The sequence below is a fragment of the Balaenoptera musculus genome, chromosome 2 (genome assembly GCF_009873245.2).
Source record: "Balaenoptera musculus isolate JJ_BM4_2016_0621 chromosome 2, mBalMus1.pri.v3, whole genome shotgun sequence".
NCBI classification, from domain to species: Eukaryota; Metazoa; Chordata; class Mammalia; order Artiodactyla; family Balaenopteridae; genus Balaenoptera; species Balaenoptera musculus.
The window spans coordinates 127,552,229-127,565,661 of record NC_045786.1 but is presented as its reverse complement, the minus strand read 5'-3'; the positions used below and the strand labels follow the sequence as shown (position 1 = coordinate 127,565,661).

At 38.3% G+C, this 13,433-nt stretch overlaps 1 protein-coding gene across 2 annotated transcripts in view; it reads right to left on the bottom strand.

Moving 5' to 3' along the window:
* Window positions 1-223: 223 nt before the first annotated feature.
* Window positions 224-13,433, bottom strand: part of GNG2 (G protein subunit gamma 2) — a 128,884-nt gene continuing 115,674 nt past the window's right edge. For both annotated transcript variants that reach the window (XM_036844955.1, XM_036844956.1), the window contains one exon: window positions 224-3,477. In XM_036844955.1, coding sequence (XP_036700850.1) covers window positions 3,349-3,477 — 129 coding nt within the window. In that variant the 3' untranslated portion in view covers window positions 224-3,348. The remainder of the gene's footprint in view (window positions 3,478-13,433) is intronic.

Genomic DNA, 13,433 nt, shown 5'->3' with positions numbered 1-13,433 from the left:
ACCTTTCTCTGTCCCTAGGCACTGTACCCAGGGAGAAAGGCTTTTAAAGAGCCTCATGTGAGTTTTTCCCTCCTTAGGTGCCTCTATTAACAAACCCCTAAAGAAAATTCATGAATTCCTATTTCCTCATCCATCTTGTTATGTGTCATCCTCCTTCTCAAATTAACCATAGAATCGATGGGCGAGGTGGTCCATGGGCTTTCACAATAAAATCGACTGCATATGAAATGAATCTGAAAATTCCATTTATTAAAACAAATACATTGTCCATGGGGGATGAAAATGTACACATCACATTCAGGTTTTTCTGCTTTAACATTTCTGTATTTCCCTCTCTTTGAAAGATACACTCCATAGATCTTATATAGGAAAAATGTGAACAATTCGAGGGCAGGGAAAACATTAATGTATACGCAACAATTCACTATTGCCAGGAGCAGCTAGAAGCAAATATTAAAAAAAAAAAAAAGTACAAAAATCCCTTAAGACAGCATGCTTCTCAAAATTCCTTTTGTAAATATGAGTACATGGAGAAATGGTTTAAAACTTTTCCTTGGTGAGCAATCTCTTTCAAATATTATTAGCAAAATTAGCCTCAGTTCAAAGTACTTATTCACATGCTCTGACTTAAATAGCACTTGGTTTAAAATGGAAAGAAAAAAAAAAGAAAACAGATTTAATATTGAGGATGAGGCAAGATTGGTTTTTTTCTTAATAGAGTTTGCATTCTAAATATGAGCGTTATTATTACTGTTTAAAGAATTCCATGGCAGATTTTCATTACTACCCAATATATTATATATGTAAATTAGGGCCTTGAATAATTAAGCTAAGCTTTCCTATTAGTTACCCCTTAAGATAAAATTATGCTGGTGAAAATGATTGTTAAATTTCTAAAAGAATTAAAACTCTTTAGAGGTATAAGTAATCAAAAGATAATTTCCCCCTTAACAAGTAAAAATACCAATAAATCAAAACTCATAGAAAAACTCTGGGATTATAATTCCCTTCTGTAGCACATGAAGTTATGAAAAAGCCAAACATTTTTCTTAAATTTAATTTCAGATGGGCTGTGTATTTTCAGCCTTCTTTCTCCTTTGATAAACAAGGGCACATGCAGTTTGGAACTTCCTTAACTTTTAATTACCAGAGCTGTATTCCTAGAAGTTTTAATTCCATTTTAATTTCTCCAAAGACCTAGCTTTACATGAAAATACAGAGTCCTTCTGAGAAAAGTAAATGGTGTGGATTATGAAAAGCATCAGGGTTTTATAATGACGCCTTAATCACCACCAAAGAGTGCTTTATTCACAGTTGTTTTTGTGTGACCACACATTCAATTTGTATTTCCGCACATTTTAAAAATGTGGTTGGGTTTTAGCTGATTCCACAGTATTACTAAGCCAATGGTACAATACTGTAGTTTAATAAATACTCTGCCAGGGATTTTCTCCTCTAAATCTTCTTCAGTGTCCCACTGACTGTAGCAAAATCCCAAGGTTTGAACAGAAATATCTGGTTATAGGAGTGCATGCATACGTTTAACAATGTCTTAATATTCTCTTCCCCCTCCCCAGGCATGAGTTTTAATTGGATGTATTTATTCTTTTACCATCATGCCCACACAAGGAGCTAAGGAGAACGTTTATCAAGTCTGTTTCAAGATCTGTCCTTGGCATATTACATCTTTTTATCTTCTTTTTTTCCTTCCTTTCTATCTTTTTTTTTTTAGTGGGAGGAAGAGAATGGAAAGAGAATAAAATTAATTCAGAAATGGTCTTTCGGGATTTCAAAGCAAACAAGGAATTGTAAGAGAGCCCACACCTGCCTGGGAATGACAGAGAAAAAAAGTGAGACAGACTTCCAGACCTCCCATTACTGGTGGAGGCTGGAGCCACAAAGAGAAATCACTTTCAATACCATTTCTTGGGAAGAGAGAGCTCAAGCTGCAAGGAAGTTTGTAAATAAGACTCTAACAAACAAAGCAGAGAACAAAAACAAAGAAAGGATTCTATTGAAAATTTTGGTGGGTAAAAAACAAAGGTCATTTCAGGGGCAAAAAGAGCCAGAACCCTTTCTGGTGGAGCTGCTGGGGGGCAGCAGCTGCCCCCTTCTCCCTAGCCCGTGAGCAGCTGGATTCTGAGAGTGGGTCTGGTCTGGAGTCGTGGGTTTATTTCTCCTGATACTTAAACAAACAAGGGCCACGTTTTTTCTTGTTAAGAACAGCACAGAAAGGCTTCTTTCAATCTACAATTTCTGTGATTCAGGGAAAAAAGGGAATTTGCTCTGACTCTTCGATAAAAGCAATTCCCAACTCAGGGTGAATCCTTGCCTCTGTCGCTTGGCGCTCCCTGTGCTGCCCTGGGTCCTGGATCAAACCAAAATGCTTTGGATTCTGGAAAATATGTTGAAGAGGTGTTGACGCCACTGTTAACTAAGGAGGTATTTTAGGCATGGCTAAGGCTCTGAAGTAATCTCACTTTTCAAGATACTGAGTTTTTCCTCCCCAGCTTCCTTTCTCTTTCGTTCTTTTTCTAAACTTTACAGTAAAACTGAATGGATGTAACATGGGGACACTTTCATGCAGTATTACTCAAAAATTGTCACAAATATATGAAAGCACCAGTCACAACACATGATTTACTTTTACTTGCAGAATCAAAGCTATCATGTACAAATGTTAGGGACAGTGATAAAAGAATACAGACAACCGGCATTTTTTGTTGTTGTTGTTATTACCATGAGGATAAACCACGGGGAACATCTCCTTAAACCCTTTGGGTGTTCATCCTTTGAGCTCAGTCTTACAGACAAATCCAGCCCAAATCTCTTTACTACTCTAATGGGGACGGGTGGAAGGAGGGGTAGGGGAGAAGGGAGAAGGGAAAAAGAAAAAGAAAGGCACAAAGACGAAACATCAACTCCATTAAACCGAACCGCGCCTACACTGGACGACTCAGCTCGTCAAAGGGTATTCTAAAGGCAATATTCATTCCAAGAAGGTCATACATATCTGAGCTCAGTACAGCTGTCTGTTTTATTTTTTAAATATGAAGCAGAAACATAAGGTTTGGGAGGGATAGCAGGAAAGAAATGACACCGATTTTATCTTTACATACTCCCCTCCTCCAGGCAATCCTGCAGACATCAGATCTCTTAACTCGGGGTGTGGATCAGCTCTCATTCTCATAAAGGGGACCAGTTCTTTAAACATGCATAGCCTGGAGTCTCCAGGATGGTTCTCCTCCCTCTCTTTAAATGCTGTGGACTAGAAAGGCGCCCACTTTGCTAAAAACTCTACATCAGTGTCCCTGGAGCCCCGAGGCTCCTCAGGTTCCTCTTGAAGACTTAAAGGATAGCACAGAAAAACTTCTTCTCCCTAAATGGGTTCTCTGAAGCCGGAACAGGCGTCAGGAGGGGATCTTCCTTGGCATGCGCTTCACAGTAGGCCATCAAGTCTGCAGCTGCCTTGGACACCTGGAAAAGACGACAAAAACAACCAAAACTTGAGACGGGGCGTCGACGAAGGCATTGATGCAGGCGCAACGAGTCAAGGCTCAGGCCTGGGTGTCCAAACTGCCTGGGTTCAAGTGAAGCAAGATACTCATCCCCCATAAGCCTCTGTTTTCTCCTCTGCGAAGAAAGGAGCTGATGATCTTGACCTTACAGGATTGTTACAAGCAGGTCCGGGATTAGGGTGAGGTGAGGCTCTGAGGGTACAACACTGAAGGAGGCGTTCAGGGTCATGCAAATATCAACCTTGTATTTGTCCAGCACTGAGAGTGGGTGCCTCCTTAAATTCTGTGCCCCAGGTAGGTTGCTTCCCTCGTCCTAGTCCCAGCCCTGGCTGCAAGGATTAAGTGAGGTAATTCACATAAATCATTTAGTGCCTGGAACATAGGAAGATTTCCACATAGGCTGGCCATCCTTATCATTCTGTAGTTGTGTCTCTCTGCTTCAGAAATTGTGCTAGGGATGCCTAAAGCCATGTTGATGTCCTTTTTTAACAAACACATCAGAGATATTATATACTTATACATACACACATAACCTTATACGTTATGCATTTTTAAATTTTATATATATTATGTATGATAATATATTAGTATGTTATAATTTATTACACATTATATATATTACTTCAATCAAGCATTGCACCCTTTAGGGAGTCCCACGGGGAGGCTGGTCAGTGATCTCAGTGATGCTGTAGTTTTATAACACTTCTCACAACACTTCTGTAGCTCCTTGTTGGTAGTCTTCTGGAGTACCTTCCTTTGATCAGCTTTGACAGTGGCAAATTTCCACTACTTGAGAGGGGATTTAATTTGGGGAAGTGAACTAAAAGTTATTTGTAACCACATCTGGGGACTAGGTGGATGATGATCTATCTGGGGAATGCCACTGGGGGTCAAAAACCATAAAGTCAAGAGTCAGTTTCTTATGTGACCTCATATGTTTGCTCTGGAAATCACTCCAAACATTTTCCACTTCACTGTGCTACTAAAATAGCCTCTCAAAGTGACTACTGAAAGGATAATCCTCTGTAAGAGTGGGGAGATTGTAGTATTTCTGAAAAGATTCACTGCCCCTCCTATATATGGGTTATACATACCCATACAATGGCATCAGACTTGCTCTGGCCAGTGAGACATGAGTAGAAGTGATGTGAGTCACTTTGGGGCAGAAGCTTCAAGAACCAATGCATAGTTTGCCTCTGCCATTTTGTCTAACTGAAATAATTTACTGTAAACCACCTTAATTGATTCAGAGGTTTTAGTAAAACATGGCGGCCATACTCTTGATTTGTTCCTTGTCCCAGGTTTGAGTTGATTAGAACTTTGTCACTTAAAGGCTTTTCAATATTAGAGTTTACAGGTTGGAAATGAGAATCAATTTCATCTTCTAATCCCATAAATCTCTGAATGTTTGGACTCTATGTTCTGTTTTTCTCAGACCAGATAGAGGCAATATTCCAGGTAGAGGTTGCTTGAAGTTAACATGGTGTGGAGTGGCAGCTATCTGTGATGACATGTGGGTGAGAAGAAGAATGAAAAGTATATCTTTGTTATTGTAGCCTCTAAGAATCGGAGGAGAGAACCTTTTGTTACTGCAACAAAACCGAGTCTATGCTGACTGATATAAAGAGGTATAGGTACTGATATGTTTGTTAGTTTCCTCTTTCTGGCTAAACAAAACCCAATCTAGGTGGCTTAAAATAACAGTAATTTATTCCCTCAGTCAGTGCTAGAGGATAGAAGGTTGAGATCAAAGTGTCCGCAGGGTTGGTCCCTACTGGAGGCTCTGATGGAGAAGCATCTGTTCCATGCTTCTCAATCAGTGTCTGGTGGTCGCTGGCACTTGGTGTACCTTGGCTTTTAGATGCATCATTCCACTTTCTGCCTCCACCTTCACATGGTATTCTCTCCTGTGTGTCTCTGTCCTCACATGGCGTTCTCCTCTTTGCCTATGTCCAAATATCCTACCCACCAGTCATCAGATTAGGCCCACCCTAATCCAGTATGACCTCAACTTAGCTTGATTACATCTACAAACACCCTACTTCCAAATAAGATTGCATTCTAAGGTTCTAGGTGGGCATCAATTTTAGGGGATTCTCTTCAACCCAGTATAGCATATTTGTGTAAAAGGCAGTCTCACTATTTTTAAATTGTAAATCATTTTTTATTTATCTTTTTTCCAGCTCCACTGAAATATAATTCACATATAATATTGTGTGAGTTTAAGGTATACAGTGTAATCATTTGATACACTTCTATATTGTGAAATGATTACCACAGTATGGTTAGTTAACACCCCTAACACCTCACATAATTACCCTTTCCTTTAATTGTGGTGAGAACATTTAAGAGTTACTTTCTTAGCAACTTCAAGTATGTAATTCAGTATTGTTAACTACAGTCACCACATTGCACATCAGCTCCCCAGAACTTATTCTTCTTATAACTGGAAGTTTGTATCCTTTGACTGACATCTCCCCATATCCCTCACCACCCCCAACCCCTGACAACCACCATTCTACTCTGTTTCTCTGAGTTCAGGTTTTTTAGATTCCACATATAAGTGACGGTATTCATCTTTCTCTGTCTGACGTGTCTCACTAACATAATGCCCTCCGAGTCCACCCAAATGGCAGAATATCCTTCTTTCTCATGGCTGAATAATACTCCACTGTAAATAATACATCTTCTTTCTTCATTCATCTGCAGATGGACTTAGGTTGTTTCCATGTCTTGGTTATTGTGAATAGTGCTGCCATGAATATGCAAGTGCAGATACCTCTTTGAGATCTTGATTGGATATATATACTTATCAAATATATATATATCTCAGAAGTAGGATTGCTAGATCCTATGATAGTTCTATTTTTAATTTTTTTAGGAACCTCTGTACTGTTTTCCATAGTGGCTGTACCAATTTATGTTCCCATCAATAGTACACAAGGGTTCCCTTTTCTCCACATCCTTGCCAACACTTGTTATTGCTCATCTTTTTTGGTAATAACCATTCTAACAAGTGTAAAATGATATCTCATTGTGGTTTAATTTGCGTTTCCCAGATTAGCGGTATTGAGCATTGTTTCACACACTTGTTGGACATTTATATCTTCTTTGGAATAATGTCTATTCAGTTCCTCTGCCCATTTTTAAATCAGATTGTTTGTTTGCTATTAAGTTGTATGAATTCTTTACATTAACTCTTTATCAGATACAAGGTTTGACATTTTTCTCCCATTCCATAGGTTGCTTTTTCATTTTGTTGACTCTTTCTTTTAATGTGTGGAAGCTTTTTAGTTTCATGTAGTTGCACTTATTTATTTTTGCTTTTCTTGCATGTGCTTTTGGTGTCATATCCAAGAAATCACTGCCAAGATCAATGTCAAGGAGCTTACCCTCTATGTTTTCTTCTAGGAGTTTTACAGTTTTAGATCTTATATTGAAGTCTTTGATCCATTTTGAGTTAACTTTTGTGAGTAGGATAAGGCAGGGGTCCAGTTTCATTTTGCTGCATGTGATTATCCATTTTTCCCAACACCACTTATTGAAGAGACTATCATTTTCCCATCAAGCACTCTGGCTCCTTTGTCAAATATTAGTTGATGGTATATGCTGGGGTTTATTTCTGGGTTCTTGATTCTGTTTCATTGTTTCATGTGTCTATTTTTTATGCCGTACTGTTTTTATTACTATAGCTTTGTAATATAGTTTGAAATCAGGGCGTGTAATGCCTCCAGCTTTGTTCCTCTTTCTCAGAATTGCTTTGGCTATTTGGAGTCTTTTGTGGTTCCATATGAATTTTATGATTTATTTTTTTATTTCTGTGAAAAATTCCATTGGAATTTTGATAGAGATTGCATTGAATCTATAGGTGGCTTTGGGTAGTATGGACATTTTACAGATGTAGAGAACAAATGTATGGACACCAAGGGGGGAAAGCCATGGGGTGGTGGGGGTGGGGGTGTGATGAATTGGGCGATTGGGATTGACATGTATACACTGATGTGTATAAAATTGATGACTAATAAGAACCTGCTGTATAAAATAAATAAATAAAATTCAAAAATTAAAAAAATATATTAATTCTTCTGACCCATGAACACAGGATATCTTTCCATTTATTTATGTCTTAATTTCTTTCATCAGAGTCTTATAATTTTTAGTGTACAGATCTTTCAACTCCTTGAGTAAATTTATTCCTAAGTATTTTATTTTTGAAGCTATTGTGAATGGGATTTTCTTTATTTCTTTTTCAGTTACTTCATTGTTAGTGTACAGAAACACAACTGATTTTTGTATGTTGATTTTTTATCCGGCTACTTTACTGAGTTCATTGATTAGTTCTAACAGGTTTTTGTTTGTTTGTTTTTTGGTGAAATTTTTAGGATTTTCTCTATATAAGATCATCAGCTACAAACAGAGACAATTTTACTTTTTTTGTTTCTATTTAAATATCTTTTATTTTTTCTTCCCTGACTGTTCTGGTTAGGACTTCCAGTACTATGTTGAATAGAGTCATGAGAGTGGGTAACCTTGTCTTATTTCTAATCTTACGGGAAAAGCTTTTAATCTTTTACCATTGAGTACAATGTCAGCTGTGGGCTTGATATATATGGACTTTATTATGTTGAGGTACGTTCCTTCTATACCCAATTTGTTGAGAGTTTTTATCATGAAAGGGTGTTGTATTTTGTTAAATTTTCTTTCTGCATCTAAATGAGATGATCATATGATTTTTATCTTTCATTCTATTAATGTGATGTATCACATTTATTGACATGCATACATTGCACTATCCTTGTATCACAGGAATAAATCCCACTCGTTTGTGGTATATGATCCTTTTAATGTGCTGTTGAATTCGGTTTGCTAATATTTTGTTGAGAATTTTAGCATTCATATTCATCAGGGATATTGGTTTACAGTTTTCTTTTCTTGTAATGTCCTTATCTGGCTTTGGTATCAGGGTAAAGCTGGCCTGTAAAATAGTTTAGAAGTGTTCCCTACTCTTCAATTTTTTGGAAGAATTTGAGAAGAACTGGCATTAATTTTTTTAATGTTTGGTAGAATTCACCAGGAAAGCCATCTGGTCCTGAGATTTTCTTTATTGGGAAATTTTTGATTACTGATTCAATTTCCTTACTAGTAATTGGTCTGTTCAGGTTTTCTATTTCTTTTTTTTTTTAAATAATTTTATTTATTTTTTATTTTTGGCTGCGTTGTGTCTTCGTTGCTGTGTGTGGGCTTCCTCTAGTTGCAGAGAGTGGGAGCTACTCTTCATTGTGGTGCACGGACTTCTCACTGTGGTGGCTTCTCTTTGTTGCAGAGCTTGGGCTCTAGGCACGCGGGCTTCAATAGTTGTGGCTCGTGGGCTCTAGAGTGCAGGCTCTGCAGTTGTGGCGCATGGGATTAATTGCTCCGCGGCATGTGGGATCTTCCTGGACCAGGGCTTGAACCCATGTCTCCTGCATTAGCAGGCGGATTCTTAACCACTGTGCTACCAGGGAAGTCCCCAGATTTTCTATTTCTTCATGATTCAGTCTTGGTAGGTTATGTATTTCTAAAAACTTATCCATGTCTTTTAGGTTATCCAATTTGTTGCATGTGATTGTTCATAAGTAGTCTCAGGATCCTTTGTATTTCTGTGATATCAGTTGTAATGTCTCTTCTTTCATTTCCAGTTTTACTTATTTGAGTCTTTTCTTTTTTTCTTAGTCTAGCTAAAGGTTTGTCAATTTTGTTCCATCTTTTCAAAAAACACAGACCTTATATTTGCTGATTTTTTCTGTTGTTTTTCTGGTCTCTATTTCATTTATTTCTGCTCTTTGTGTTTGCTTCCTTCTGGTAATTTTGTGCTTAAGCTATTTTTTTCTAGTTCTTTGAGGTATACAGTTAGGTTGTTTATTTGAAATCATTTTTAGTTTTTTCTTAATGTAGGTGTTTATCACTATAAACTTCCCTCTTAGAACTGCTTTTGCTGCATCCCATACATTTTGGTATGTTTTGTTTCCTCTTTTTGTTTGTTTCAAGATTAAAAAAAAATTTTTTTTTGTATTTCTTCTTTGATCCATTGCTGGTTGTTCACAAGTGTGTTGTTTAATTTCTGCATATTGGTGAACTTTTCAGTTTTACTCCTGTTACTGATTTCTAGTTTCATACAATTGTGATTGGAAAAGATTCTTGGTATGATTTCAAGCTTCTTAAATTTGCCAAGACTTGTTTTATGACCTATCATTTGACCTATCCTAGAGAATGTTCCGTGTGCACTTAAGAACAAGTATATTCTGTGGCTGTTGGATGCGATGTTCTGTATATGTCTGTTAGGTTAACTTGGTCTAAAGTATAGTTCAAGTTCAACATTTCCTTATTGATTTTCTGTCTGGATGATCTATCCATTGTTGAAAGTGAGGTATTAAAGTTCCCAGCTATGATTGTATTGTCTATTTCTCCCTTTAGGTCTGTTAATATTTGCTTAATGGTACTAATGGTTAATATTTGCTAAATAGGTACTCTGATTTTGGGTGTGTATATATTTATGATTATTGTATCCTTTTAATAAATTGACCTAGTTATCATTATATAATGACTTTCTTTGTCTCTTGTTACAAGTTTTGACTTAAATTCTCACTCTTTAATAGGTATTACATTGCTTATAAAAATATTTTTATTGTGTTTCTATTTTGTTCCAGACATTAAGTTTTCTTTATTGATCTACAAAATAATCCTGAGGTAGGAACTATTTTCCTCCTTTTATAGATGATAAATTTAGGCTCAGTACATTGCATGAGTGGTTCAATGTCATATAGCAAAGTACACAGCAGAAGAAGAACTTGAACGTTAATGTTCTGCCATTAAGCCACAGCCATCTACATACAAACTACTCAAATGCAGGGGTAGTTCCAAAGGTTGATTGAAATTCTTTGTGCATCTTTATGAAATGCTATTATGACAGAACGAAAGGAAACAGCCTGTTCTTGTCTTAGCTCCTTTAAATGAAAGCAAAGAACAGACTTTCAGAATCTCAATTATCATTTTTGGTTTTGTTTTGTTTTTTAAATTGTTTGAGCTGTAGTCATTATTATGCCAAATGGGAGCTTAGCTGCAAGCAGCAGAGACTGGACAATAGTAATATGTAAAACTTACTTGTTAACAAGAGATCCAACAGTATCCCTACTCATCTGCAATGCTCACATACAAATATGTGGCAGGAATTGTCAAAATCTTTTTATGGTACAGAAAGTACTATACTGGGCAAAATTTAATAGCTTAGAGTTGCTCATATCTTGTATTTGAACACTTGACTCTGAACAATTTCCTTCTAAAAATATACCATGTGTTTTATCATGTTTCCTCAACTAGATTGCAATCTCCTGTGGGTGATGGTCCAATACAATGTCAGAATCCTAGCAGTAATTAGAACAATTGCTAATATTTATATGCCCTTGCTACATGTCAGAACTGTGCTAACCACTTTACACACAGTATTTTATTTAATCCTTACAACAACATTATGGGTCACAAGCTATTATTATTATCCTCATTTTTAATATGTGAAGTGGAGGTTTCATTAGGTAAACATTTGCCCTAGTTCTCACAGCTCGTGAGTACCTGAGTCATGAGTCTCAGTGTTCTTGACTTGATCTTTATGAATGCTCTGTCTTTCGAACCCATAGCTTCATCCTTGTTCCTTACTTTTCAGTGAGTCACAGCAATAGTCTGCCTGGCAAATCTTCTTGCTTTCTAACTATCCCTGCTAACATTGTGCATATAGATTCTTTTATGTTTCACATTCCTAGGCCTAGTTCTTCCATGAAGATTTCACCAGTAACTTTAGGTAATCTCTCCCTTTTCCATCCTGTTGATTCTTCCTACAAAAATATCTCAAATTTGGGAGGTGATCAAGATGGCAGAGTAGGAAGACCTGGAACTTACCTCCCCCCACAAATACAACAAAAAAAATCTAAATGTGGAACAATTCTCACTGAAAACTAACTGGAAACTGGCAGAAAACTCCTGTACAACCACGGCTGAAAGAAAGATCTACACGGAATTGGGTAGGAAGGGAAGAGAAGCAATCAGGTCAGGACCTGTGGCCCAGGAAGGGAACTCAGAAGAAAAGGGAGATTATAGGGGTAGAGATCCTCCCTGGGGAGTGAATGGTTCGAGCTACATATTGTAGGCTCCAGTCCTGGGGTCTGGCACAGGGAAGACAAGCCCCCTTGGCTGATTGGAGGGCTGGGGGGACTAACACAAGGGCTGTGGGAAGGCCGGACTCTGTCTACTTGTGAGGAATGCACATACGTGCTTGATTTCTCCTGAGGCAGAGTGGAGAGGGCTGACTGAAACTGCCTGGGTGGCTGACTGGTTTCCCATGACTGCCCGGTGCTCTCCAGCTTGAGGAGTGAACGCTCCAGCCCTGCTTACTTCATGTTGTAGCTCCACACTGGAGTGAGGGCTGCCATGACAGAAAGAACTCAGCTAAGAGACACAGAAGTGGCTCAGACCTGAAGCACTGTGTGAGCAGGGTGGGGGCAGCTATTACTGGCACTCACACAGGCAGTGCATCAGAAGCAGCCTGGAGCTCTGTGGCTGGACCACTGCAGCTTGTACCCTGTCAGATGCTGAGAGCCCAAGTGGGCTCCTCTTGCTCCAGCACTGCTCCCAAGGGTTCTGGTGCTGGGAGAGGGGAGAGTTCATACTTAAAGGGAACAGAGCCAGCTCAAACCTGACCCTCAGAGCTTCTACTCCAGCAACTTGGGATCTGTCTGCACCCCCATTAGGGCAGTAACAGCCACTGAGCAGACAGGAAGCCCTGGCTCACACCTGGCTCTGGCCCTAGCCTCTCCACCTCCAGCCCCACCTCCTACCAAGGTGACAGCTGCCAGAACACCCTGAGGAAAGACATGACTTGTGTTCACGTCAAATCCAGCTCTCCTACCAAAGCCATTGAGTACATGCAGACTGTATAGGGATGCTCCCAGAAAAATATCTCAAATTTGTCCCCTTATTGTCACCTCTCTTGCAACTACCCTGGTCCAAGCCTCCATCTTCTTTTCCCACAATTACTGAAATAACCTCTTAAATAAAAAATTCCAAGGGATCTTTTATAGACTGAATGTTTGTGTTTCCCCCCCCACCCCCAATTCATATGTTGAAATCTAATCCCCAGTGTGATGGTGTTTGGAGTTGGGGCCTTTGTGGGGTGACTAGGTCATGAGAGTAGAGCCCTCACGAATGGAATTAGTGCTCTTATAAAAGAGACCCCGGAGAGCTCCCTTGCCCCTTTAACCATGTGAGGTCACAGAGAGAAGGTAGCCTTCTACAAATCAGAAAGCAGGCCCTTACTAGACACCACATCTACTGACACCTTGATCTTGGACTTCTAGTCTCAGAACTGTGAGAAATAAATATCTGTTGTTCATAAGCCACCTAGTGTATGGCATTCTGTTATAGTAGCTCAAATGGACTAAGACAGGATCCATGAATAGAATGCAGGGTGTGGTCTGTTAAGTTCAATGATTAAAAGAAAATTACATCTTTATTTTCACTAATCTGAAATGGAAATCTAACATTTCTTTCCATTATAGATGTAGGCAACACAATTAGCATTAACAGTTTCTGTGACTTAGTCACCAGTAAAAATCAGGTATTTTCCATCACATTACAGTTACTGCAGATATCTCAACATTTATTTATGTTCTTTTGCTTTATAAGTATAGACCCACTATTACATCCTATATAATCAGTTAATAAAGAAGTATATATATTTAGCTGTACCACAAATGTTTTCTGATAAACTATATTTTAATATAATTAGTTTTCTTTGTAATTTAAAAACATTATTCTGAGAAGGAGACCATATGCTTTGGCAGACAGCCAAACAGGTCTAGGGGCAAAAAAGATTTTAAGAATCTCAGT